The sequence below is a fragment of the Pyrus communis genome, chromosome 15, assembly GCF_041283825.1.
Source record: "Pyrus communis isolate YQ-2024b chromosome 15, ASM4128382v1, whole genome shotgun sequence".
NCBI classification, from domain to species: domain Eukaryota; kingdom Viridiplantae; phylum Streptophyta; class Magnoliopsida; order Rosales; family Rosaceae; genus Pyrus; species Pyrus communis.
Genome location: NC_142579.1, coordinates 16,474,375 through 16,500,000, shown reverse-complemented (window position 1 = coordinate 16,500,000; position 25,626 = coordinate 16,474,375). Strand labels below are relative to the sequence as shown.

General features: G+C 37.1%; 4 protein-coding genes across 4 annotated transcripts in view; all 4 read right to left on the bottom strand.

The window, feature by feature from the left end:
- Positions 1-529, bottom strand: part of LOC137731875 (protein NEN4-like) — a 2,290-nt gene extending 1,761 nt beyond the window's left edge. The window contains exon 1 of the mRNA XM_068471122.2: positions 1-529. This exon is cut by the window's left edge and continues 24 nt beyond it. Within this exon, the coding sequence (XP_068327223.2) occupies positions 1-429 (429 nt within the window). The 5' untranslated portion in view covers positions 430-529.
- Positions 530-2,088: 1,559 nt separating this feature from the next.
- On the bottom strand, positions 2,089-5,366 carry LOC137739645 (bifunctional aspartate aminotransferase and glutamate/aspartate-prephenate aminotransferase-like). Its single transcript, XM_088686349.1, has 9 exons — positions 4,926-5,366; positions 4,725-4,818; positions 4,505-4,608; positions 4,002-4,250; positions 3,796-3,909; positions 3,557-3,640; positions 2,710-2,880; positions 2,426-2,539; positions 2,089-2,309 (listed from the first exon to the last, which is right to left on the bottom strand). Exons 1-9 carry the CDS (start codon positions 5,304-5,306, stop codon positions 2,169-2,171), a joined length of 1,452 nt encoding a protein of 483 aa, XP_088542475.1. The 5' UTR covers positions 5,307-5,366; the 3' UTR covers positions 2,089-2,168.
- A 1,465-nt stretch (positions 5,367-6,831) lies between these two features.
- Positions 6,832-11,366, bottom strand: LOC148690587 (bifunctional aspartate aminotransferase and glutamate/aspartate-prephenate aminotransferase-like). Its single transcript, XM_088686348.1, has 9 exons — positions 10,921-11,366; positions 10,720-10,813; positions 10,500-10,603; positions 9,997-10,245; positions 9,791-9,904; positions 9,551-9,634; positions 7,630-7,800; positions 7,390-7,503; positions 6,832-7,273 (listed from the first exon to the last, which is right to left on the bottom strand). Exons 1-9 carry the CDS (start codon positions 11,299-11,301, stop codon positions 7,133-7,135), a joined length of 1,452 nt encoding a protein of 483 aa, XP_088542474.1. The 5' UTR covers positions 11,302-11,366; the 3' UTR covers positions 6,832-7,132.
- Positions 11,367-12,824: 1,458 nt separating this feature from the next.
- Positions 12,825-17,444, bottom strand: LOC137734297 (bifunctional aspartate aminotransferase and glutamate/aspartate-prephenate aminotransferase). The gene is made up of 9 exons (XM_068473589.2): positions 16,894-17,444; positions 16,691-16,784; positions 16,474-16,577; positions 15,971-16,219; positions 15,765-15,878; positions 15,525-15,608; positions 13,612-13,782; positions 13,382-13,495; positions 12,825-13,265 (listed from the first exon to the last, which is right to left on the bottom strand). Exons 1-9 carry the CDS (start codon positions 17,281-17,283, stop codon positions 13,125-13,127), a joined length of 1,461 nt encoding a protein of 486 aa, XP_068329690.2. The 5' UTR covers positions 17,284-17,444; the 3' UTR covers positions 12,825-13,124.
- Between the last annotated feature and the right edge of the window lie 8,182 nt (positions 17,445-25,626).

The following is a 25,626-nucleotide window of genomic DNA, read 5'->3' as shown; positions in this document are numbered from 1 at the left end:
AAACTTACCAGTTAACACACCTAAAGAATCAATCATCCCAACTGGCTGAGGTGCAGGCCTACCGATCTTTGCAAAGGCCTCCTTAATCCTAACACAATCGAATCTTCGAATGTTGTGGCCTGCCCACACCCTGCCATTCAAAATGCTGAATATCTTATCGGCAACTTCCTCAAACAAGGGTGCATCTACAACAGTTTCCTGTGTGATCCCCTCGGACCGGCCAGACCTCAATGCTACAGCAGACAAGTCCCCCGGCCTAATGAGCGTGCTATAAGTTTCCAGCTCAACAAGCTTCTGAGGGCAAACTACAATTGCACCAAACTCTAAAACCCAGAACCTTTGTCCGGCTCTATTGGGTACATTTGTTTCTATGTCAAAGAACACAATCTCTGTTGTGCCTTGTTTGGATGATGACGTAGAAGCATCCATTTTGATCAGGGTATAGCTAGTTTTTTCCGTCTTTCGGGTTTCTGGATTTTGGTAGTTTTTGTCATTGTATGTGCAGGTTATATATAACGAAAAGAAATGAGAAAGGCCAGAGTTGAAGAAAGAGTATTCCTCCTATTTGAGATGGATTTACTTGTGGTGTAAGTCAAGAGCTTAGGCTTTGGCTTTGGCTTTGGATGAGGGGGTCCTTTAGTCCTTAGCTTCCTGAAGATGTCATGCACAAAAGCACTTCCGGGGATTTGCTTTTCCTCCGGTTATTGTATTGCTTTTGAAACGGTAACCTTTTGGGGGAGCCTTCCTTTGGACAAGTAATCTTAACCCATTACAATTGAAGGCCTTGCTGATTATGTTGGAGTATTTGAAGCATAGTCTACTAGGAGGACAGGAATATGTTTATTCCCTGCATAATAGGCTTCCTTCCCTCTCTCTCTCTCTCTCTCTCTCTCTCTCTCTCTCTCTCTCTATCTCTCTCTGCCCATATATTCACATTGTACCATTCTTTTTATTAGATTCACATTGTACTTAACTTTTCTACAAGATGCATGCTGTGAATGTGAATAAGAAAAGTTCTAGTTTACGCAAACGTGATTAGGTGAGTTGATCAAAGCATTGTATCTATTCCTTGCACTCAAGTTATAATCCACCTCTAGTAAACAAAAATAGTTTATAATAATGAACAATGCTTGGAGCCATTCCTCATTCTATAACGGCATGACATCATTTCATTTTACAAATGTCATATTCGAAGTCTTTATCATATAAAGATCACCTTTAAAAAAATTCATGCAATTTGGAGACTAACTAATAATAACAAGTAACATCCTCAAGATAGAAAGTTAATTTGTTAAACACATATAGATGTCTAAACGATCTTCAAATTGATTAATGTCTAAACGGTGTTCAAATTGATTAAACTTTTTTAGTGATGATCTTTAGATTGTGATAAAAATAAAAAATTAAAAAAAGGGAATAGTTCCGCCATGAGATTTGTATAGTAAATTGATGCCACGTCGACATTAAGGGAAGAATGGTTCCTTCATCCTAATGCTAGGAATAGATCATCAAGTTGTGTGAACGTTAAGGATAAAAGAATAAACAAATGTTGTAAATGAAGGCTTTTATGTCCATAGTAATAGGCAACCAAATATGACCGTAGCTTTACAATGTTATCAAAAAAAAAAGTTTTGGTAAGATTGTTAAGTTGATAAACATAGTCAACTAGATATGACCAAGGAAGAATGCAAACCTCTATATAAAGAGGTATTTGCGTTGAAGAAAACAACACAAAAGAAGAGAAAAACATATGGAAGAAAGTAAACAAAGAGAGAAAAGAAAGAAGAGATGCAGGAGAAAATACCAGTGAGTCAAGCTAGAGCGGAGAGAAAATAGTGAGCGTTATATTTTACTCCTATTATTTCAAATAATAAAAAAAAGTCCTATTGCTGTCCTGAGGACATATGCACACTTACCAAACCTCAAAAATAGTATTTTATTTACTTTATATTCTATTGCACACATATCCTCAAGTTCACAACAATAAAAACTTTATTTTTCCATTTTAACTATTGCATACGACCAACATGTGGAGAAGGAAAAAAAAGAAGGAAAACGCATAACTTAAGCATATAGAATACAAGTTGATAAAGTTCTCAAACTGTGGCCATTTTATTTCCAATATTTCCAGATATTCCACTGAAAATGTCGGATTTCATTAGTTTTCGTTAAACACCGACTGAGGGCTTTAGTTCACCAAGTGCTTTCTTAATTCTCTCCACAGCTGCCTGCAGGGTGGGAAGGGATGCTGCATAGGAGATTCGTATGCTCGTATCATCTCCAAACGCATCTCCTGGTACTAGTGCAACCTGTAAATGAACAACCCATGTCAGCATTTTATTACATCATCGACATTTCAAACTAGCATAGCTATTAGAATATTGATTTTCCAAAATAGCAATCGACAAGCAGAAGTGATGCATACATGGCCCTTGTCAAGTAGGTAACGGCATAAGGACTCTGAATTCTCAATTTTACCAAATCCCTTAGCCTCCATTCCATAGTAAGCACTGAAATCTATGAAGAGATAGAAAGCTCCCTGAAAGTGAGAAGCGAGACAATGAAGAAATTTGGATAGCAAGGAAAATAAAAAGAGAAATTAACAGATGCACAAAATTAATCCGTCAAAGGACTTGTATACTCCACGACAAGGGGGAAAAAGAAACAGAGAAAAACATTGGGGAAATAAACAGATCATTAAGTTGGTACCCTGGGTTCTGAAATCCTGACACCTGAAAGTTCGCCAAAGCTTTTGACCAAGAAATCCCGTCGCTCCCTGAATGCTTTAACCATAGTAGCAACTGCCTCTCCACCAGCATAACCGAGACCTAAGGCGGCAACTCCTGCTTTCTGTGATATACTACTGGCACCTGAGGTGAACTATATGCCATATTACACTGGGATTAGCTGTGTAGCAAACTGCAAAAACAAAAACATATATGCATATGTACATATATATTGACATCTAAAAGCTTATTCAAGTGCTTAGGGATGTCCAAATATAAACCTCCAAAGTAGGTGAAATCATATTATCCCTGATTTCTTTCAACAACCGCTTTCCTACAACAATGATAACAATTACTCGTCCATCACCTTAACTTGGGTTTGAACTTGGAAACAAGAACCCTGTCCCACGAGTAATAAACTGTATATACAAATTAACTATGCGTTAGTTAAAATTAGGGGTGGCAAAGGAGGGGTTAGGACATATTAGAACTCACTCACGATTATACATCCTTTCTTTTCTCCCAAGTCCTCGTATTTCTTCAAGCAGAATGGTTACAAATGCATAACTCTTGTCAAGAGTTAGGTTCATGTAATGGTAAATGTTAAACAAGTGGTCTGCCCATTAAGCTCATTACAACACATCCCACCGGTTGTACTTGTATCATAATTTCAAAATTCAACAAAAGATTTCCACCACTAAATCCATATTTAAAACTCCAATCAAGGAATGAACTTTAACTGACAATGTTAACCACATCAAACATGAAATCAGTTCGAAAAATTATCATTACCCTCAATATTTTTTATGAAGATGCATGGTACAAAATACCTGACTCTGGAGCTTTCCACATGCCGTAACAAAGTGTTTAGGCCCGGCAATATATCCAAGTCGCCAACCAGTCATTGCAAAAGCCTAGAAAAGTACCACCTTATGAATGTCAACCTTCAGCATCAGACCTACCACTCAGGGTTTTATTTTTCACCGGTCTAGAATCTAGATTTAACATGGAAACACCACCTTTGCAGAAAAGGAGCATAAAATCAACGCAGTGTTAACAATATGGTTACCTTGGAAAAGCCATTGATTGTCAGAGTCCTCTCCCACATGCCTGGCAAGGATGCAAAGCTTGTGTGAGTTGCCGGTGCGTAAATTATGTGTTCATATATTTCATCAGAAATAACCTGAATGAAACAGTAGTGGAAACTTCAGGTTTCAAATGTTAAGGTGCAGGCAATAAAGTACAGGTCTTTCAGTTCAGGTAGAGTGAGGGTACCAAAAGCCTGGGATGCTTTGCTACAATCTTAGCAATCTCTTGAAGCAAACTCTTGGGGTAAACAGACCCTGTGGGGTTGGATGGAGAACAAAGAATCAACAGTCTTGACTTCTCCGTGAGTTTGGATTCGAGAAGTTTTGGATCCAAGAGAAAATCATTGGAGATGCTCGTTGGAAGAATCACAGGAGTTGCATCAGCCATCACTGCCATTTCAGTGTAACTCACCCAAAATGGAGCTGGAATTATAACCTGTGAGTTATCCGTAAATGTGTGTCACCTTCACAAGTATTCAATGGAATGCAACTATAACCACTAGCATATACACCAAAACAGAAAAATGAAGATAAAGACCATTCCTTAATCATCGGGCCAACTTGGTTTCTCTGCACTAACATACTTCCAAATCGAAATTCAAGGACATCATGGAAAATGAGATAATGAATTCATATTAAGATTCCTAGCCTAATGTTGATTTCATGAGTAATAGATATAGAGAAAGTAACCTCGTCTCCTGGGGAACAAACTGCAAGCACAGCTTGAACGATGCTCTGCTTGGCTCCATTGCTAACTACGATCTGATCCGGTGTGTAAGTGATCCCATTCTCCTCTAAGAAAATATAAATCGTCACTACTTACAACTCCGGTTCTCAAACCATATAACATATAACATATATCTCAACATTCAAGAACGAGAACAAGAAAGAAAAACCGAAAAAGCCGAACCTTTGAGCTTATGACAAATTGCTTGGCGCAGCTCCAAAGTTCCTGCATTTGGTGTGTACCTCGTGAATCCTTCACGAATCGCATTAATACCGGCCTTTGAAAACAAAAATATAAGTAAATATATTGAAAACAACCCATAATTCGCAACTGGGAATTGACACAAAGAAAGATATGGAATGAAAAGGTGGAAGAAGAAGGTACCTCAGCTATGACGGAAGGGGTATCGAAATCAGGTTCACCGGCAGCCAATCGAATGACGGGCACTCCGGCTTGCACGAGAGCCGTGGCCTGGTCAGTAATGGCAACAGTCTTGGAAGGCTTGACGGAGTTGACTCGTGGGCTCAGAGAAACGTCAACTTCCACTTGGCTCTGGTCATTCCCACTCGCTGCCGCTGCCATCACCACTCCTCCTCTTGATTTACTCTGACTGTTGCAGCGATGCTTAAGAGGAAGCACACGAGGCTGACAAGGAAAATAAACGGATTTCGGGTCTGCACCCAAATTGGATCCGGGGATGCGGGTTTCGAAACTGAGACGGGCAATGCCGGAGGAGGAGGAGGTTTGGAGGGAAAAGGCGGCCATTGGGGCTGGGGGAGGAGGTGCTGTTGTTGGAATTGGATTCCTCCTCCAAATTGGATTTTGGTAGTTTTTGTCATCGTATGTGCAGGTTATATATAACGAAAAGAAATGAGAAAGGCCAGAGTTGAAGAAAGAGTATTCCTCCTATTTGAGATTGCTTTACTTGTGGTGCAAGTCAAGAGCTTAGGCTTTGGCTTTGGCTTTGGATGAGGGGGTGCTTTACTCCTTAGCTTCCTGAAGATGTCATGCACAAAAGCACTTCCGGGGATTTTCTTTTCCTCCGGTTATTGTATTGCTTTTGAAACGGTAATCTTTTCGGGGAGCCTTCCTTTGGACAAGTAATCTTAACCCATTACAATTGAAGGCCTTGCTGATTATGTTGGAGTATTTGAAGCATAGTCTACTAGGAGGACAGGAATATGTCTACAAGACGCATGCTGTGAATGTGAATAAGAAAAGTTCTAGTTTACGCAAACGTGATTAGGTGAGTTGATCAAAGCATTGTATCCATTCCTTGCACTCAAGTTATAATCCACCTCTAGTAAACAAAAATAGTTTATAATAGTGAACAATGCTTGGAGCCACTCCTCATTCCATAACGGCATGACATCATTTCATTTTACAAATGTCATATTCGAAGTCTTTATCATATAAAGATCACCTTTAAAAAAATTCATGCAATTTGGAGACTAACTAATAATAACAAGTAACATCCTCAAGATAGAAAGTTAATTTGTTTAACACATATAGATGTCTAAACGATCTTCAAATTCATTAATGTCTAAACGGTGTTCAAATTGATTAAAATTTTTTAGTGATGATCTTTAGATTGTGATAAAAATAAAAAATTAAAAAAAGGGAATAGTTCTGCCATGAGATTTGTATAGTAAATTGATGCCACGTCGACATTAAAGGAAGAATGGTTCCTTCATCCTAATGCTAGGAATAGATCATCAAGTTGTGTGAACGTTAGGATAAAAGAATAAACAAATGTTGTAAATGAAGGTTTGTATGTCCATAGTAATAGGCAACCAAATATGATCGTAGCTTTACAATGTTGTCAAAAAAAAAAAGTTCTGGTAAGATTGTTAAGTTGATAAACATGGTCAACTAGATATATGACCAAGGAAGAATGCAAAACTCTATATAAAGAGGTATTTGCGTTGAAGAAAACAACACAAAAGAAGAGAAAAACATATGGAAGAAAGTAAACAAAGAGAGAAAAGAAAGAAGAGATGCAGGAGAAAATACCAATGAGTCAAGCTAGAGAGGAGAGAAAATAGTCAGCGTTATATTTTACTCCTGTTATTTCAAATAATAAAAGAAAATCCTACTGCTTTCCTGAGGACATACGCACACTTGCCGAACCTCAAAAATAGTATTTTATTTACTTTATATTCTATTGCACACATATCCTCAAGTTCACAACAATAAAAACTTTATTTTTCCTTTTTTACCATTGCATACGACCAACATGTGGAGAAGGAAAAAAAAGAAAGAAAACTTAAGCATATAGAATACAAGTTGATAAAGTTCTCAAACTGTGGCCATTTTATTTCCAATATTTCCAGATATTCCACTGAAAAATGTCGGATTTCATTAGTTTTTCCAGTAAGAAAAACCCAGTCAAAAAATGAGTTTCGAATTCTTGAAATCCCATTCAACGAAACAAACACGCCTGTGTTTACATTACTATTAAATACAACGCCGGAAGAATTATTTTAGACGTCCCCGACGTGACCAACTTATGCATAACTTCGAAACAGATACTAGAATACAGAGTTACAACATGTAGAACAGTGGCAATACCGGAAACATCTTAGTTTTCGTTAAACACCGACTGAGGGCTTTAGTTCAACAAGTGCTTTCTTAATTCTCTCCACAGCTGCCTGTAGGGTGGGAAGGGATGCTGCATAGGAGATTCGTATGCACGTATCATCTCCAAACGCATCTCCTGGTACTAGCGCAACCTGTAAATGAACAACCCATGTCAGCATTTTATTACATCATCGACATTTCAAACTAGCATAGTTATTAGAATATTGATTTTCCAAAATAGCAATCGACAAGCAGAAGTGATGCATACCTGGCCCTTGTCAAGTAGGTAATGGCATAAGGACTCTGAATTCTCAATTTTACCAAATCCTTTAGCCTCCATTCCATAGTAAGCACTGAAATCTATGAAGAGATAGAAAGCTCCCTGAAAGTGAGAAATTAACAGATGCACAAAATTAATCCGTCAAAGGCCTTGTATACTCCAAGACAAGGGGGGAAAAAAGAAACACAGAAAAACATTGGGGAAATAAACAGATCATAAAGTTGGTACCCTGGGTTCTGAAATCCTGACACCTGAAAGTTCGCCAAAGCTTTTGACCAAGAAATCCCGTCGCTCCCTGAATGCTTTAACCATAGTAGCAATTGCCTCTCCACCAGCATAACCGAGCCCTAAGGCGGCAACTCCTGCTTTCTGTGATATACTACTGGCACCTGAGGTGAACTATATGCCATATTACACTGGGATTAGCTGTGTAGCAAACTGCAAAAAAAAAAAAACATATATGCATATGTACATATATATTGACATCTAAACGCTTATTCAAGTACTTAGGGATGTCCAAATATAAACCTCCAAAGTAGGTGAAACCATATTATCCCTGATTTCTTTCAACAACCGCTTTCCTACAACAATGATAACAATTACTCGTCCATCACCTTAACTTGGGTTTGAACTTGGAAACAAGAACCCTGTCCCACGAGTAATAAACTGTATATACAAATTAACTATGCGTTAGTTAAAATTAGGGGTGGCAAAGGAGGGGTTAGGACATATTAGAACTCACTCACGATTATACATCCTTTCTTTTCTCCCAAGTCCTCGTATTTCTTCAAGCAGAATGGTTACAAATGCATAACTCTTGTCAAGAGTTAGGTTTTGACTAAGCCCGTGCAGGCAACAAGAAGGAAATCAGTTGATTGAAAAATGAGATGGAAAATAGCTTTCAAACTCTACTATGTTGAGAAAGCAACAATGAAGGTAGGAAAAAGGAACGCTGATTTCTCATCTTCAGCCGCTTCGCAAGAACCTAGATTATTGGGGGCAAAAACATATTTGATATTAGATATTGATGATTACCAAACAGACAACAATTTAAAGTATACCTCAATTTGCTGAGGGCTTGGATTTATTATTTAGGTGGTAATCTAAATGGAAGAGAAACCATAAACTCATTTGCAGTAGGAACTTGAGAAGAAATGAACTAGTCAAATGGCTGAGAGTACAAAATAGAACACCTAACAGAGTTCCGTTAAAGAATATTTGAATATGAAAATAAATAAATCAGTTGTAAATGCGTGGAAAGGAAAGTGAATTCAAAAAATCCTATGGTGGATCCACTTCTGCCAACCATTTGGTGAGTCCTATTTCGAAGAGTGCACGAGCTAGTGGTGGCTCTCGTTCTGAAACTAGAACCGAGCGGCAACATTCGAATTGTAAAGACTTTGGACATTTTTCACCACAATGTCCACAACGATCAGTGGTTTTTTCAGATAAAGGAACTTTTATTGACCATACCACCCCTGAAACAGAGAAAAACAAATTGTTGGGCTGGAAGTTGAAAAGAAAGTCCCGATGACAAGAATTATTACCATAGCAGCGACCCACATATCCACGTTGTTCTCTTCTTCTTAAGAACTGTCTCTCAACTATAGTGGTGTTTAGTTACTTTGATGTGGTTGACTATCAACAATATTAAAAACATGTTCAGCTGTCAGTTTAAGTTCATGTAATGGTAAATGTTAAACAAGTGGTCTGCCCATTAAGCTCATTACAACACATCCCACCGGTTGTACTTGTATCATAATTTCAAAATTCAACAAAAGATTTCCACCACTAAATCCATATTTAAAACTCCAATCAAGGAATGAACTTTAATTGACAATGTTAACCACATCAAACATGAAATCAGTTCGAAAAATTATCATTACCCTCAATATTTTTTATGAATGTATAGCTCAGATATTATCAATTTTTCTGTGTGTGGAAAGGATCATAGATTTTTTTTCCCCCTTTCAGTGTGTATTCAAATTGTTTTACGATTTATCCAACCCCATGACTGATAAGTGATAACGAATGTGAAAATCTAACAAGAAAAGAAGAAATTTTGAATAACACAGCTAGTAAGAAACGTGCCATCATCACATGTTAAATGACGTGAAGATATATTTGGAAGATGCATGGTACAAAATACCTGACTCTGGAGCTTTCCACATGCCGTAACAAAGTGTTTAGGCCCGGCAATATATCCAAGTCGCCAACCAGTCATTGCAAAAGCCTAGAAAAGTACCACCTTATGAATGTCAACCTTCAGCATCAGACCTACCACTCAGGGTTTTATTTTTGCACCAGTCTAGAATCTAGATTTAACATGGAAACACCACCTTTGCAGAAAAGGAGCATAAAATCAACGCAGTGTTAACAATATGGTTACCTTGGAAAAGCCATTGATTGTCAGAGTCCTCTCCCACATGCCTGGCAAGGATGCAAAGCTTGTGTGAGTTGCCGGTGCGTAAATTATGTGTTCATATATTTCATCAGAAATAACCTGAATGAAACAGTAGTGGAAACTTCAGGTTTCAAATGTTAAGGTGCAGGCAATAAAGTACAGGTCTTTCAGTTCAGGTAGAGTGAGGGTACCAAAAGCCTGGGATGCTTTGCTACAATCTTAGCAATCTCTTGAAGCAAACTCTTGGGGTAAACAGACCCTGTGGGGTTGGATGGAGAACAAAGAATCAACAGTCTTGACTTCTCCGTGAGTTTGGATTCGAGAAGTTTTGGATCCAAGAGAAAATCATTGGAGATGCTCGTTGGAAGAATCACAGGAGTTGCATCAGCCATCACTGCCATTTCAGTGTAACTCACCCAAAATGGAGCTGGAATTATAACCTGTGAGTTATCCGTAAATGTGTGTCACCTTCACAAGTATTCAATGGAATGCAACTATAACCACTAGCATATACACCAAAACAGAAAAATGAAGATAAAGACCATTCCTTAATCATCGGGCCAACTTGGTTTCTCTGCACTAACATACTTCCAAATCGAAATTCAAGGACATCATGGAAAATGAGATAACGAATTCATATTAAGATTCCTAGCCTAATGTTGATTTCATGAGTAATAGATATAGAGAAAGTAACCTCGTCTCCTGGGGAACAAACTGCAAGCACAGCTTGAACGATGCTCTGCTTGGCTCCATTGCTAACTACGATCTGATCCGGTGTGTAAGTGATCCCATTCTCCTCTAAGAAAATATAAATCGTCACTACTTACAACTCCGGTTCTCAAACCATATAACATATAACATATATCTCAACATTCAAGAACGAGAACAAGAAAAAAAAACCGAAAAAGCCGAACCCTTGAGCTTATGACAAATTGCTTGGCGCAGCTCCAAAGTTCCAGCATTTGGTGTGTACCTCGTGAATCCTTCACGAATCGCATTAATACCGGCCTTTGAAAACAAAAATATAAGTAAATATATTGAAAACAACCCATAATTCGCAACTGGGAATTGACACAAAGAAAGATATGGAATGAAAAGGTGGAAGAAGAAGGTACCTCAGCTATGACGGAAGGGGTATCGAAATCAGGTTCACCGGCAGCCAATCGAATGACGGGCACTCCGGCTTGCACGAGAGCCGTGGCCTGGTCAGTAATGGCAACAGTCTTGGAAGGCTTGACGGAGTTGACTCGTGGGCTCAGAGAAACGTCAACTTCCACTTGGCTCTGGTCATTCCCACTCGCTGCCGCTGCCATCACCACTCCTCCTCTTGATTTACTCTGACTGTTGCAGCGATGCTTAAGAGGAAGCACACGAGGCTGACAAGGAAAATAAACGGATTTCGGGTCTGCACCCAAATTGGATCCGGGGATGCGGGTTTCGAAACTGAGACGGGCAATGCCGGAGGAGGAGGAGGTTTGGAGGGAAAAGGCGGCCATTGGGGCTGGGGGAGGAGGTGCTGTTGTTGGAATTGGATTCCTCCTCCAAATTGGATTTTGGTAGTTTTTGTCATCGTATGTGCAGGTTATATATAACGAAAAGAAATGAGAAAGGCCAGAGTTGAAGAAAGAGTATTCCTCCTATTTGAGATTGCTTTACTTGTGGTGTAAGTCAAGAGCTTAGGCTTTGGCTTTGGCTTTGGATGAGGGGGTGCTTTACTCCTTAGCTTCCTGAAGATGTCATGCACAAAAGCACTTCCGGGGATGTTCTTTTCCTCCGGTTATTGTATTGCTTTTGAAACGGTAATCTTTTGGGGGAGCCTTCCTTTGGACAAGTAATCTTAACCCATTACAATTGAAGGCCTTGCTGATTATGTTGGAGTATTTGAAGCATAGTCTACTAGGAGGACAGGAATATGTCTACAAGAAGCATGCTGTGAATGTGAATAAGAAAAGTTCTAGTTTACGCAAACGTGATTAGGTGAGTTGAGCAAAGCATTGTATCTATTCCTTGCACTCAAGTTATAATCCACCTCTAGTAAACAAAAATAGTTTATAATAGTGAACAATGCTTGGAGCCACTCCTCATTCCATAACGGCATGACATTATTTCATTTTACAAATGTCATATTCGAAGTCTTTATCATATAAAGATCATCTTTAAAAAAATTCATGCAATTTGGAGACTAACTAATAATAACAAGTAACATCCTCAAGATAGAAAGTTAATTTGTTTAACACATATAGATGTCTAAATGATCTTCAAATTGATTAATGTCTAAACGGTTTTCAAATTGATTAAACTTTTTTAGTGATGATCTTTAGATTGTGATAAAAATAAAAAATAAAAAAAAGGGAATAGTTCCGCCATGAGATTTGTATAGTAAATTGATGCCACGACATTAAAGGAAGAATGGTTCCTTCATCCTAATGCTAGGAATAGATCATCAAGTTGTGTGAACATTAAGGATAAAAGAATAAACAAATGTTGTAAATGAAGGTTTTTATGTCCATAGTAATAGGCAACCAAATATGATCGTAGCTTTACAATGTTGTCAAAAAAATAAGTTCTGGTAAGATTGTTAAGTTGATAAACATAGTCAACTAGATATGACCAAGGAAGAATGCAAAACTCTATATAAAGAGGTATTTGCGTTGAAGAAAACAACACAAAAGAAGAGAAAAACATATGGAAGAAAGTAAACAAAGAGAGAAAAGAAAGAAGAGATGCAGGAGGAGAAAATACCAATGAGTCAAGCTAGAGAGGAGAGAAAATAGTCAGCGTTATATTTTACTCCTGTTATTTCAAATAATAAAAGAAAGTCCTACTGCTTTCCTGAGGACATATGCACACTTGCCGAACCTCAAAAATAGTATTTTATTTACTTTATATTCTATTGCACACATATCCTCAAGTTCACAACAATAAAAACTTTATTTTTCCTTTTTTACCATTGCATACGACCAACATGTGGAGAAGGAAAAAAAAGAAAGAAAACTTAAGCATATAGAATACAAGTTGATAAAGTTCTCAAACTGTGGCCATTTTATTTCCAATATTTCCAGATATTCCACCGAAAATGTTGGATTTCATTAGTTTTTCCAGTAAGAAAAACCCAGTCAAAAAATGAGTTTCGAATTCTTGAAATCCCATTCAACGAAACAAACACGCCTGTGTTTACATTACTATTAAATACAACGCCGGAAGAATTATTTTAGACGTCCCCGACGTGACCAACTTATGCATAACTTCGAAACAGATACTAGAATACAGAGTTACAACATGTAGAACAGTGGCAATACCGGAAACATTTTAGTTTTCGTTAAACACCGACTGAGGGCTTTAGTTCAACAAGTGCTTTCTTAATTCTCTCCACAGCTGCCTGTAGGGTGGGAAGGGATGCTGCATAGGAGATTCGTACGCACGTATCATCTCCAAACGCATCTCCTGGTACTAGTGCAACCTGTAAATGAACAACCCATGTCAGCATTTTATTACATCATCGACATTTCAAACTAGCATAGCTATTAGAATATTGATTTTCCAAAATAGCAATCCACAAGCAGAAGTGATGCATACCTGGCCCTTGTCAAGTAGGTAACGGCATAAGGACTCTGAATTCTCAATTTTACCAAATCCCTTAGCCTCCATTCCATAGTAAGCACTGAAATCTATGAAGAGATAGAAAGCTCCCTGAAAGTGAGAAGCGAGACAATGAATCCGTCAAAGGACTTGTATACTCCAAGACAATGGGGAAAAAAGAAACACAGAAAAACATTGGGGAAATAAACAGATCATAAAGTTGGTACCCTGGGTTCTGAAATCCTGACACCTGAAAGTTCGCCAAAGCTTTTGACCAAGAAATCCCGTCGCTCCCTGAATGCTTTAACCATAGTAGCAACTGCCTCTCCACCAGCATAACCGAGACCTAAGGCGGCAACTCCTGCTTTCTGTGATATACTACTGGCACCTGAGGTGAACTATATGCCATATTACACTGGGATTAGCTGTGTAGCAAACTGCAAAAACAAAAACATATATGCATATGTACATATATATTGACATCTAAAAGCTTATTCAAGTGCTTAGGGATGTCCAAATATAAACCTCCAAAGTAGGTGAAATCATATTATCCCTGATTTCTTTCAACAACCTCTTTCCTACAACAATGATAACAATTACTCGTCTATCACCTTAACTTGGGTTTGAACTTGGAAACAAGAACCCTGCCCCACGAGTAATAAACTGTATATACAAATTAACTATGCGTTAGTTAAAATTAGGGGTGGCAAAGGAGGGGTTAGGACATATTAGAACTCACTCACGATTATACATCCTTTCTTTTCTCCCAAGTCCTCGTATTTCTTCAAGCAGAATGGTTACAAATGCCTAACTCTTGTCAAGAGTTAGGTTTTGACTAAGCCCGTGCAGGCAACAAGAAGGAAATCAGTTGATTGAAAAATGAGATGGAAAATAGCTTTCAAACTCTACTATGTTGAGAAAGCAACAATGAAGGTAGGAAAAAGGAACGCTGATTTCTCATCTTCAGCCGCTTCGCAAGAACCTAGATTATTGGGGGCAAAAACATATTTGATATTAGATATTGATGATTACCAAACAGACAACAATTTAAAGTATACCTCAATTTGCTGAGGGCTTAGATTTATTAATTAGGTGGTAATCTAAATGGAAGAGAAACCATAAACTCATTTGCAGTAGGAACTTGAGAAGAAATGAACTAGTCAAATGGCTGAGAGTACAAAATGGAACACCTAACAGAGTTCCGTTAAAGAATATTTGAATATGAAAATAAATAAATCAGTTGTAAATGCGTGGAAAGGAAAGTGAATTCAAAAAATCCTATGGTGGATCCACTTCTGCCAACCATTTGGTGAGTCCTATTTCGAAGAGTGCACGAGCTAGTGGTGGCTCTCGTTCTGAAACTAGAACCGAGCGGCAACATTCGAATTGTAAAGACTTTGGACATTTTTCACCACAATGTCCACAACGATCAGTGGTTTTTTCAGATAAAGGAACTTTTATTGACTATACCACCCCTGAAACAGAGAAAAACAAATTGTTGGGCTGGAAGTTGAAAAGAAAGTCCCGATGACAAGAATTATTACCATAGCAGCGACCCACATATCCACGTTGTTCTCTTCTTCTTAAGAACTGTCTCTCAACTATAGTGGTGTTTAGTTACTTTGATGTGGTTGACTATCAACAATATTAAAAACATGTTCAGCTGTCAGTTTAAGTTCATGTAATGGTAAATGTTAAACAAGTGGTCTGCCCATTAAGCTCATTACAACACATCCCACCGGTTGTACTTGTATCATAATTTCAAAATTCAACAAAAGATTTCCACCACTAAATCCATATTTAAAACTCCAATCAAGGAATGAACTTTAATTGACAATGTTAACCACATCAAACATGAAATCAGTTCGAAAAATTACCATTACCCTCAATATATTTTATGAATGTATAGCTCAGATATTATCAATTTTTCTGTGTGCGGAAAGGATCATAGATTTTTTTTTCCCCCTTTCAGTGTGTATTCAAAGTGTTTTACGATTTATCCAACCCCATGACTGATAACGAATGTGAAAATCTAACAAGAAAAGAAGAAATTTTGAATAACACAGCTAGTAAGAAACGTGCCATCATCACATGTTAAATGACGTGAAGATATATTTGGAAGATGTATGGTACAAAATACCTGACTCTGGAGCTTTCCACATGCCGTAACAAAGTGTTTAGGCCCAGCAATATATCCAAGTCGCCAACCAGTCATTGCAAAAGCCTACAAAAGTACCACCTTATGAATGTCAACCTTCAGCATCAAACCTACCACTCAGGGTTTTGTTTTTCACCAGTTATCTAGAATCTAGATTAACATGGAAACACCACCTTTGCAGAAAGGAGCATAAAATCAACGCAGTGTTAACAATATGGTTACCTTGGAAAACCCATTGATTGTCAGAGTCCTCTCCCACATGCCTGGCAAGGATGCAAAGCTTGTGTGAGTTGCCGGTGCGTAAATTATGTGTTCATATATTTCATCAGAAATAACCTGAATGAAACAGTAGTGGAAACTTCAGGTTTCAAACGTTAAGGTGCAGGCAATAAAGTACAGGTCATTCAGTTCAGGTAGAGTGAGGGTACCAAAAGCCTGGGATGCTTTGCTACAATCTTAGCAATCTCTTGAAGCAAACTCTTGGGGTAAACAGACCCTGTGGGGTTGGATGGAGAACAAAGAATCAACAGTCTTGACTTCTCCGTGAGTTTGGATTCGAGAAGTTTTGGATCCAAGAGAAAATCATTGGAGATGCTCGTTGGAAGAATCACAGGAGTTGCATCGGCCATCCTTGCCATTTCAGGGTAACTCACCCAAAATGGAGCTGGAATTATAACCTGTGAGTTATCCGTAAATGTGTGTCACCTTCACAAGTATTCAATGGAAAGCAACTATAACCACTAGCATATACACCAAAACAGAAAAATGAAGATAAAGACCATTCCTTAATCATCGGGCCAACTTGGTTTCTCTGCACTAACATACTTCCAAATCGAAATTCAAGGACATCATGAAAAATGATATAATGAATTCATATTAAGATACCTAGCCTAATGTTGACTTCATGAGTAATAGATATAGAGAAAGTAACCTCGTCTCCTGGGGAACAAACTGCAAGCACAGCTTGAACAATGCTCTGCTTGGCTCCATTGCTAACTACGATCTGATCCGGTGTGTAAGTGATCCCATTCTCCTCTAAGAAAATATAAATCGTCACTTACAACTCCAGTTCTCAAACCATATAACATATAACATATATCTCAAGATTCAAGAACGAGCACAAGAAAGAAAAACCGAAAAAGCCGAACCTTTGAGCTTATGACAAATTGCTTGGCGCAGCTCCAAAGTTCCTGCATTTGGTGTGTACCTCGTGAATCCTTCACGAATCGCATTAATACCGGCCTTTGAAAAAAAAAAAATATAAGTAAATATATTGAAAACAACCCATAATTCACAACTGGGAATTGACACAAAGAAAGATATGGAATGAAAAGGTGGAAGAAGAAGGTACCTCAGCTATGACGGAAGGGGTATCGAAATCAGGTTCACCGGCAGCCAATCGAATGACGGGCACTCCGGCTTGCACGAGAGCCGTGGCCTGGTCAGTAATGGCAACAGTCTTGGAAGGCTTGACGGAGTTGACTCGTGGGCTCAGAGAAACGTCAACTTCCACTTGGGTCTGGTCATTCCCACTCACTGCCACTGCCATCACCACTCCTCCTCTTGATTTACTCTTACTGTTGCAGCGATGCTTAAGAGGAAGCACACGAGGCTGACAAGGAAAATAAACGGATTTCGGGTCTGCACCCAAATTGGATCCGGGGATGCGGGTTTCGAAACTGAGACGGGCAATGCCGGAGGAGGAGGAGGAGGAGGAGGTTTGGAGGGAAAAGGCGGCCATTGGGGCTGGGGGAGTTGGTGCTGTTGTTGGAATTGGATTCCTCCTCCAATTGGGTTTGGTGAATTGGAAAATTGCATTTTTTTTTTTTTTGAATATGGAAAGGAATAGCGAAAGAGACAGATGGAGCGGGGGTTGGTGGGAAGACTGACGGAATTGAGCGTTGAGTGTTGAATATGCAAGTTAGGTTGGGTTTTAAGGTAAAAATGTGTTACGTGTGCGGCTTTGCAAGTTGCGATTGTATCAGTGCAAATTGGTAGATGGGATGCCATGAGTCACCCATTTTTATCGATATTGTTTAATTCATTTGATTCGATAATCGAAAATTAATAGAGTATTTAAAAAGTAAAAATAAGTGTATGAATACTGTTAGAAAATTAATAATATTATTATTAAATTATTAAATTTATTAATTGAATAGAAATTGAAAGTCAAGCCTTTTGGTAAAAAGATGTGTCTATTCAAATTAAGAGTTGCAACTTCTGACTCTTCATGAATAGGCACATGCTTTCCAAAGAAGTATCTCAAAATCTATAAATAGGGAAGTCACTATAAACATAAAACAACTTTTAATCATGCATATATGTATACATATAGTGGACCAAATATTAGATAATCTCATTGAGTACATATGAGAGAGTTTTCAACGCAATCGTGGTTCATGGAGCCTTGTGATTTGGGGTGCTACGATTGCAAGGATGTGGTCATTGTATCTTGGGAGGCAAGCGCTGATCAACCATGAGTACCGTAGTGGGGTGTAAACTTGTCTTAAGGATAGAGTGTCCAACACTTGCCTCGACCGTATTTTCAAGGTTTTTCTAATCCATTATGTCATGTTCATTTAACATTGGTTACTCATGTGTAGTATTTGAAATATCATGGATATGCTCGATATTTCTATGGAAATATCCAAAAATTCAACTTTACACATATCTTATCCAATGTTTGTAGACAATTTGCAGAAAATTTGCAAGAAGTGCATTCTTTATTGTTTAATTTCATTCATTATGGTATTAATTTACTTCAATAAAACTTGTGCTTCTTTCATGATGAAAATTTCAATTAAGTTATGTATAATTTATTCATTCTAGTGTAATGCTTTATTTTATTACATGTCATTAGAAAGAAGTTTTTCTTCTCACATATCACATATTTATTGTTTACACAATATCTAATCATGAATTCTTGATTCATACGTGTGTTTGTAACTTTATATGACATTCCCTAAAAAATAATTTTAAGTTTCCATGTTTTTGAGCAAATTTCCACCTAAATATCGACATCAATATTCATTATATCCATCGATATTCTCAATGATTCCGATATTTTAAACACTGCTCATGTGCATGCATTGTTTTGATATATAATTGCATGAATTATTTCTTAATTTTCTCTGTGATTTAATATAGCAATTAGATCCTGTATTTTTCAACATATACCACCACCCTAATCTATTTATCATCTCAATAGATAGAAATTGACTCTAATTAATATATATTCATATGAATTATATATAACCGCCAAATAGTGATTTTATTTTATTAAATGTATATGTAAGTATTGTAATTAGTCACACAATGTGCTTTTGAAATTAAAATTTGTTACTTTTTTTAAATTCAAATTTATTTTGGTCATATACAATTTTTATGTTTTTAACTTTTTTTTTCTCTGTTTTTTTATGTTTAACTTTTTTATTTTGGTCATTAGGGATGCTACACGTTCTTAAAAATGTTTTATGTAAGTCGAAACTATTAGAATTCCTCTGTCCCACATCGGGCAAAAAGCTTGAGAACAAGCCCTTTAAATAGATTGAGTAGTGGTTAAGTGGGGACAATATTGATGTTGTTAGAGTGGGCCCATGACCCGTCTACCTGAAATTTAACATGGTATCAAAGTCAAGGGATGGACCCGTACTACTACGTGAATGGGTGGGTCCCCTTTGACCCCACGCAAATAGGTGAGCCCCGACTTGGTTTTACGTAGGCCAAGAGATACCACGTAAATGGGTGGGTCCTCATTGGCCCCGCACAAACAGGTGATCCCCGGCTTGGCTCCATGTGGTTGCCGATGTGTGGAACTTCACATGTGATCCATAAAATGGGGTCTCACGTGCGGGGAAGTGTTAGAATTCCTCTGTCCCACATTGGCCATAACACTTGAGAACAAGCCCTTTAAATAGAATTACCCCATTCTAACCAATGCCGAAACCTTTTGTATTAAAACCCTACACTTGAAAAATTGAGCAGGTGGCCAAGTGGGGACAGTATCAGTATTATTAGAGTGGGCCCATGATCTATCTACCTAAAATTTAACAGAAACTTTATTCAATACTGTGACCATAATCCGCATAAATACTTTATATTGTTAGAGTTGGAATCGAACACATTACATGAATGCCCGAAGAATCTAAAAACCGAAAGGGGGTTGAGAAATTGCGAATAAAATTGCGAAGTGGGAAGCGAATATCTGAGTATTTTCGAACAGGTATTTGCAGAATGATCTTTTGTCCTGCATGAAAATAGAAAGCAAAAGTTTAGTGAACAAAATTAGAGGAAGTACACAATCAACAGCAAGAAAAAAGTCAAAGAAACAAATTAACCATAAACATACTAATGGGCTTCAAGTTTAGTATCTGTGGAGTTACAATTTAGTGGAAAGCGAGTGTTGACTGTTGTTGCTCATTGGCTTCTGCTCATGCCATATATATGAATTGTTGAAAATTTTGGTGATATAGATACTGCTTCTCTTACAAAAATTCACAAGATGAATATTGTAAACTATAGTTTACGTTGACTTGGTAAATCATATAAAGCAATAAAATAACAACAAAATATTTATCTTATGTATTGATTAGAACAAGATTTTAGGTTGAAGTGTGTACACACTCACAACATATGACCTTCTTCAGCATAGACTCGCAATACTTGAGTTAGGTGAACAACTCGATTCTTTCCTTTGCTATAGAAATGAACACTAATAGCACTTAGAGCAAGTCCACCCCTGGGCAATAGTCAATTCAATCCACCTAAATGAATAGTAATTGTCCAAGTGTATCTCCACCTCTAAATGGAATAGCATAGTCAATTCGTATTAAAATATTATTAAATTTTTTTTTGTTAAATAAAAAAATAATTTTATTTTTAATTTTGGATAGGATTTTTTAACCAATTTTGTCACAACACGTGTCATTATCCGAAAGTACAATTTTTGTGGATAGATTTTAAGTAGAATTTTAACCAATTTCGTAGTGCCACATGTCATGATTCTATAAGAATTTTATAGATAGATTTCTGATAAGATTTTGAATCAATCCCGTCACACCAGGTGTCACTATCTGTTTAGAATCCTTTACAATAGATATTGACAACATTTTTAACCAATCTTGTCGTGCCACATGACATTATCTATAACATCATCCTATCTTTTTTGTCCATATAAACCCTACACCCATCATAAGTCATAAACCAAACTCAAACTAGCTCATAATCATTCTCCATATTTTATAAATCTTGAGTTCTTACAATGCCTTCTTCAAGGAGATTATTAGAAATCAATGAGTTAGAGAAAAAATTGTTTGAGGAAGATGAAGAATTGTTCAATCTCGAGGATGGTGCAGATGAGGTGTTCATAATAGAAGAGGAAGAGGATGATGAACTTAGAAGGGAGAAAGCCTCACATTCCCGTCGTGTCATGCAAGTTGTGGATGAGATCTCCAAACCCAGGCGTTCAGCAAACTTGGATAGAAAGATGGAAAAACGAGGTAAGGATCTCTTGGAATATTATTTTATCCCCAATAGTGTATTCTCTGATGATGTTTTTAGACGTCGTTTTATAATACAACGAAGTTTGTTCAAAAAAAAAAAATTGTGATTGCTTTATGCAACTATAATCTATACTTTGTGCAAAAAAAAAAAAAAGAAAAAAAAAAGGATGTTTTTCATGTTATAGGTCTCATTCTTGAGCAAAAAATTACTGCTGCCTTTGTGTATGCTTGCATATGGAGCATCTGTAGACCAAGTGGATGAGATTATAAGAATGGGAAAATTAACTGTTCTAGAGCCCCTGATGAGGGTTTGCTCCACAATCGAAGCTATATACACCAATAAGTACCTTTGGAAACCCACGCCAATAGACCTGCGAAAGCTTCTAAAGAAGGGTGAGATACGAGGCATTCTTGGCATGATTGGAAGCATCAACTGTATAAACTGAACCTAAAAAAACTGCCCAAGTGCGTGGCAAGGAGGTTATGGTGACAGAAAAAGAGCTAAAAATATCTTTTTGGAAGTGGTGGCATCATTTGACCTCAATGTCCTTACCCAATCTCCAATGTTCAACGAGGTGTTGCAAGGAAAAGCATTGAAAGTTGCATATTGGATCAATGGAACTAAGTAGGAGGGAGCATACTACCTGGAAGATGACATTTACCCAAGGTGGACATCGTTTGTCAAAACAGAGCCACATCCACAAAAAAACACTTTGCAAGATGTCAAGAGGGGTGTAGGAAGTGTGTGGAACATTGTTTCGGTATCCTCTAAGCTTGTTTAGCGATTGTAAGAGGTGCTGCCAAATTGTTTGATTGTAAGATGTGTATCATTCTATTGCCAAAATTAGATTAACCGAAATCAACCCAATTAAGTTCAAATTTTAATGCTCGCAAGTGTACAAATCATAAAGTAGTATAGTAGGCAAGCACAAGATCGTTCGAACTAGGATTGAAATAATTCTAATTATCTAACTTAAATTTAAATTTCACTTGAATTGAAATTGTAAGATCGACAATTTGAGAAAGAACTTTGAAATTGTGAATGTAAACAAAAATCAAATGAGATTAAATAAGTGACGAGAACAACAAAGAAATCAAATTATCAATCAATTGCAAAAGACACTAGAGCATCCGATTCACCATAACCAATCCAACTCAATTCCAATAGTTAATTATTAATGAGTAATCATCCAAATTGACGGTCTAGTTTCTCTAATTCATATAGTATCTATAACATTTAGATTACTACGTATACTCATATGTGCCAACAATTTATGGCATCTAGATTACTAAATACATACGAATTCATTAACGATTTGGGAGCTAACTAAGAGACAGCATGAAACCTAGTGGATGGCATCTACATCAAGGAATTCATGGTACCATTTGCAAGATGCTAAAATCGAATTAGCAACATGACATTTGCGTTAACTCACATCACATGCACTCAACTCAACCTAAAGTGGTGGACAATCACCAAGATTAAAATCAAGCTCGTAAGCACATCAAAATGATACTCAAAGTGAATGAAAATTCATAAATAATTAAACTGAGAAATTAAGAATTCATAGTATGCTACATTGTAGCTCTAGTGCAAAGAAATTAGTTCCGAAACATAACCGAAAATATTATTAAACCCGTAATAAAAAAAAACTAAGTTTTCAAAACAAAAAAAAAAAAAAAAAAAAAAAAAAAACCCCTCTAAAACTCCTTGCTTTTCTGCTGCCGCACCACTTCTATTTCTTATTCTCCTTAATGATCTGATTGCTTCTCCCCTTTTTCCCTCTTGAATCATCATTAATGATTAACCTCATTATTGATATATTAAACCAAAACCAGCCGTTTCTTTTTGTTCTTTGTCTTTCCCCTTCTTTTACTTTTCTTTCCTTTTCCATAACCGACAAATACTTAACGTTGATTGATTGCTGAAAGTAAAGGAAGAGATGACAGTCTTTTTCCCTATGAATCTGTGCCATCTTCCTCCCCCAAAGTAAAGCGCCTAAACCTCTGAAACCTTTTCTTTCGTCGGCCTCTTGCTCCGGCTTGAGGTCGGCAGCAGCCTAGCCCTTCCCTCCTTGCCCTCCTCTCTTTTACTCATTCGTCCACCCTTTATTTCATCACTATCCCCCATCTCTCCCTGTTTTTCGCCCTTCTTCCTCTTCTCCTTTTTCCACCCTTATTCCCTTACTTTCTCCCCTTCTTTCCTTCTCTTTCCTCCCGATTTCCCCATCTCTCTCTTTTCCTACAACTCCACCACAGCTTTTCCCTCTCCAAGCCACCATGGTTGGAGATTTAGATTATCTATATTTGCATTTAGTTTTCATTTGTTTTCTGTCTAACCATTTTGTGTCTCAGGTTGCTTTGAGCTTGGTCTCAGTCCTCCCTGAGTTTATCTCAGATTTGTTTTCTTTGCCTTGTTCCTCAACAAACATCGCTCCTCACAGTGAATCTTTTACCAGCTACCCTTTTAAAGTGCATTTTTCATTATTTGGTAGGATTATGAGAGCACTCCCAGTGCAAGTAGGTTGCCTACCCCCATTTTCCGTTCATCCATTTGGTTCTTTGGCCTTTCATCCGGGTGGTGGTGACGAATTTGCAGCGGTGGTGCGGTTGTTTTGGTGGAGGTGGCTGTCTAGGTCTTTCGGTTTGGTTGCTACTAGGGGTTGCTCACTTTGGGCCCTTCTCATTGTAGATTTCAGTTATGGAGTTGGGCTTTTGCTTGGTTATTTTGGACTTTCTTTTGGAGTTGTCCTTATTTTGTATTTGCTTTCTCTTTAAACGAAATTTACTTTGTTTGTCCAAAAAAAAAAGAGGGAAGAGATGACAATTGAATTCCTTGATGGCTTATTATATTAACATCCCACAAATTGTTGAATAAACCCCACATACTTAATACACCCCACATTTGCTTTTTCAATTAAAAATTATCTTAATACACCCCACTTACTTCCCCATAATCCCCTCACACCCCACATTCTTAATATACATCTTACATTTTCTACATGCACCCCATATTTTCTATACACCCCACATTTCTCAAATCTTATAAAGCTTTTAATTTGGACAAAAAATGCTGACTGGAATTTTGACAAAAGATGCTGCCTGGGATTTAAAGCATATGTGGTTGTCTTCAATTCCACCATTAAAACCCATGTCGTCAGTTTTGAATATTTGGTGGTAATTTTAGGTGTTTAATTCGTCATGTAATCCCTAAGATCCCTAAAAGATGAATATGAACATAGAAGCTTGAATAACGCATCAAAAGCAAGATTAAAGAATTATCAATGTCGTCAAAATCACTAAAACAATAAAAAATATGAAGTCTTACCTCGTGTGAAGCTTTTGAAACATTGATTTCCTGTTTCATTCGTCAAAAATAATTTTTCTCAATCAACATGTTCATAGTTTCATTGGTTAAGGTTTTATTCAACAATGGAGGGTTGAAGGGTTTTGATAGTTGAAGAAGATAAATAATATGTTAAAAGTGATTTGGGGTGTATATAATTTTTTTTAACCTAATAAGGTCAAAATTATCATTGCATAGTAGGGTAAATAAGTTATTTAATACTAAATTTTAATGTGGGGTGTGAATATAAAAAGCCTTCCTTGATAACCACTTTGTGCATTTACACACCTTCATTTATTTCTCAATGAAGAAATACATATTCTTGTGCCTTTTGGGTTTACTTGTTGTTGATTGCCCCTTAGAAATTAATAAGATAGCAACAATTTTTTTTTTTTTTTTTTGTTTCCTCTTCTATGCAGAGGAAACGATAAGAGCAACCCTTCGTAAGCATTGTAGCCACATGTTCTTCTATATTTCTCATCTTGCATCCAATTCACATTGAAATCAATTAGCACATGGTGGTCTTGGCTTTTAATATTTCAAATACACAAATGATTAAATAATTAGAGCACTAGATGAATGGCCATTTAAAATAGGGAACTTTAATGAAAAGCTCCCAAAGCTGTTTATTTTAATGAAAAGCCACATTTTTACACTAAAACGTCAATCATGGTGCTATTCAGTTTACCCTTTATTTTGTCCTTATCGTTAAAACTCAAAGTTTTCAAGTCATTTTCATTAGTTTTCATTTTAAAATAAGTACCTGATTCACTTGACTAGCTTTAAAGATCAAAGAGTTATGATATATTTCTCCATCATGTTATTTTAGCCATAAAAATACAAATGACATGTAATTCTTTACATTTAAATTCAATATATCACAAGTAAATGTAATTTTCGGGATAAAATAAGTATACAATTTGTGCTCATCACATTTTCCAAAACATGATTGTGGAAGATGAGTATGATTATAATGTCATCGATGATTTTGAACCAGACACACTCAATAATTCCAGAACACATATATTCTGCTCATGACGGCACCGAAGATCCCATGCTACACGAGCCATTGGAACGGGATGGACATTACAATCAAAGGGTCATTGAACGGTATACTTCAATGCAAGCTTCATACATGTACTTAAGCCATCATAGTGACTTGATTGAGCACTTGTGGGGATTGAAAAAAGGTGAAGAAACTTAAAACAAGCTTGTGGTGGAAGAATAAAGTTCTTAA

Bases quoted from the DNA above. Each gene is read 5' to 3' on its own strand.
- LOC137739645 (XM_088686349.1), bottom strand. From the start codon at position 5,306: ATGGCCGCCTTTTCCCTCCAAACCTCCTCCTCCTCCGGCATTGCCCGT. The intron at 3,641-3,795 runs GTAACCATATTG...GTACTTTTCTAG, and splicing joins CAATCAATGGCTTTTCCAAG to GCTTTTGCAATGACTGGTTG. The intron at 2,540-2,709 runs GTACCAACTTAA...TCTCACTTTCAG, and splicing joins TCAGGATTTCAGAACCCAGG to GGAGCTTTCTATCTCTTCAT.
- LOC148690587 (XM_088686348.1), bottom strand. From the start codon at position 11,301: ATGGCCGCCTTTTCCCTCCAAACCTCCTCCTCCTCCGGCATTGCCCGT. The intron at 9,905-9,996 runs GTACCCTCACTC...TGTTTCATTCAG, and splicing joins CAAAGCATCCCAGGCTTTTG to GTTATTTCTGATGAAATATA. The intron at 9,635-9,790 runs GTAACCATATTG...GTACTTTTCTAG, and splicing joins CAATCAATGGCTTTTCCAAG to GCTTTTGCAATGACTGGTTG.
- LOC137734297 (XM_068473589.2), bottom strand. From the start codon at position 17,283: ATGGCCGCCTTTTCCCTCCAAACCTCCTCCTCCTCCTCCTCCTCCGGC. The intron at 16,578-16,690 runs GTTCGGCTTTTT...ATATTTTCTTAG, and splicing joins AATTTGTCATAAGCTCAAAG to AGGAGAATGGGATCACTTAC. The intron at 15,609-15,764 runs GTAACCATATTG...GTACTTTTGTAG, and splicing joins CAATCAATGGGTTTTCCAAG to GCTTTTGCAATGACTGGTTG.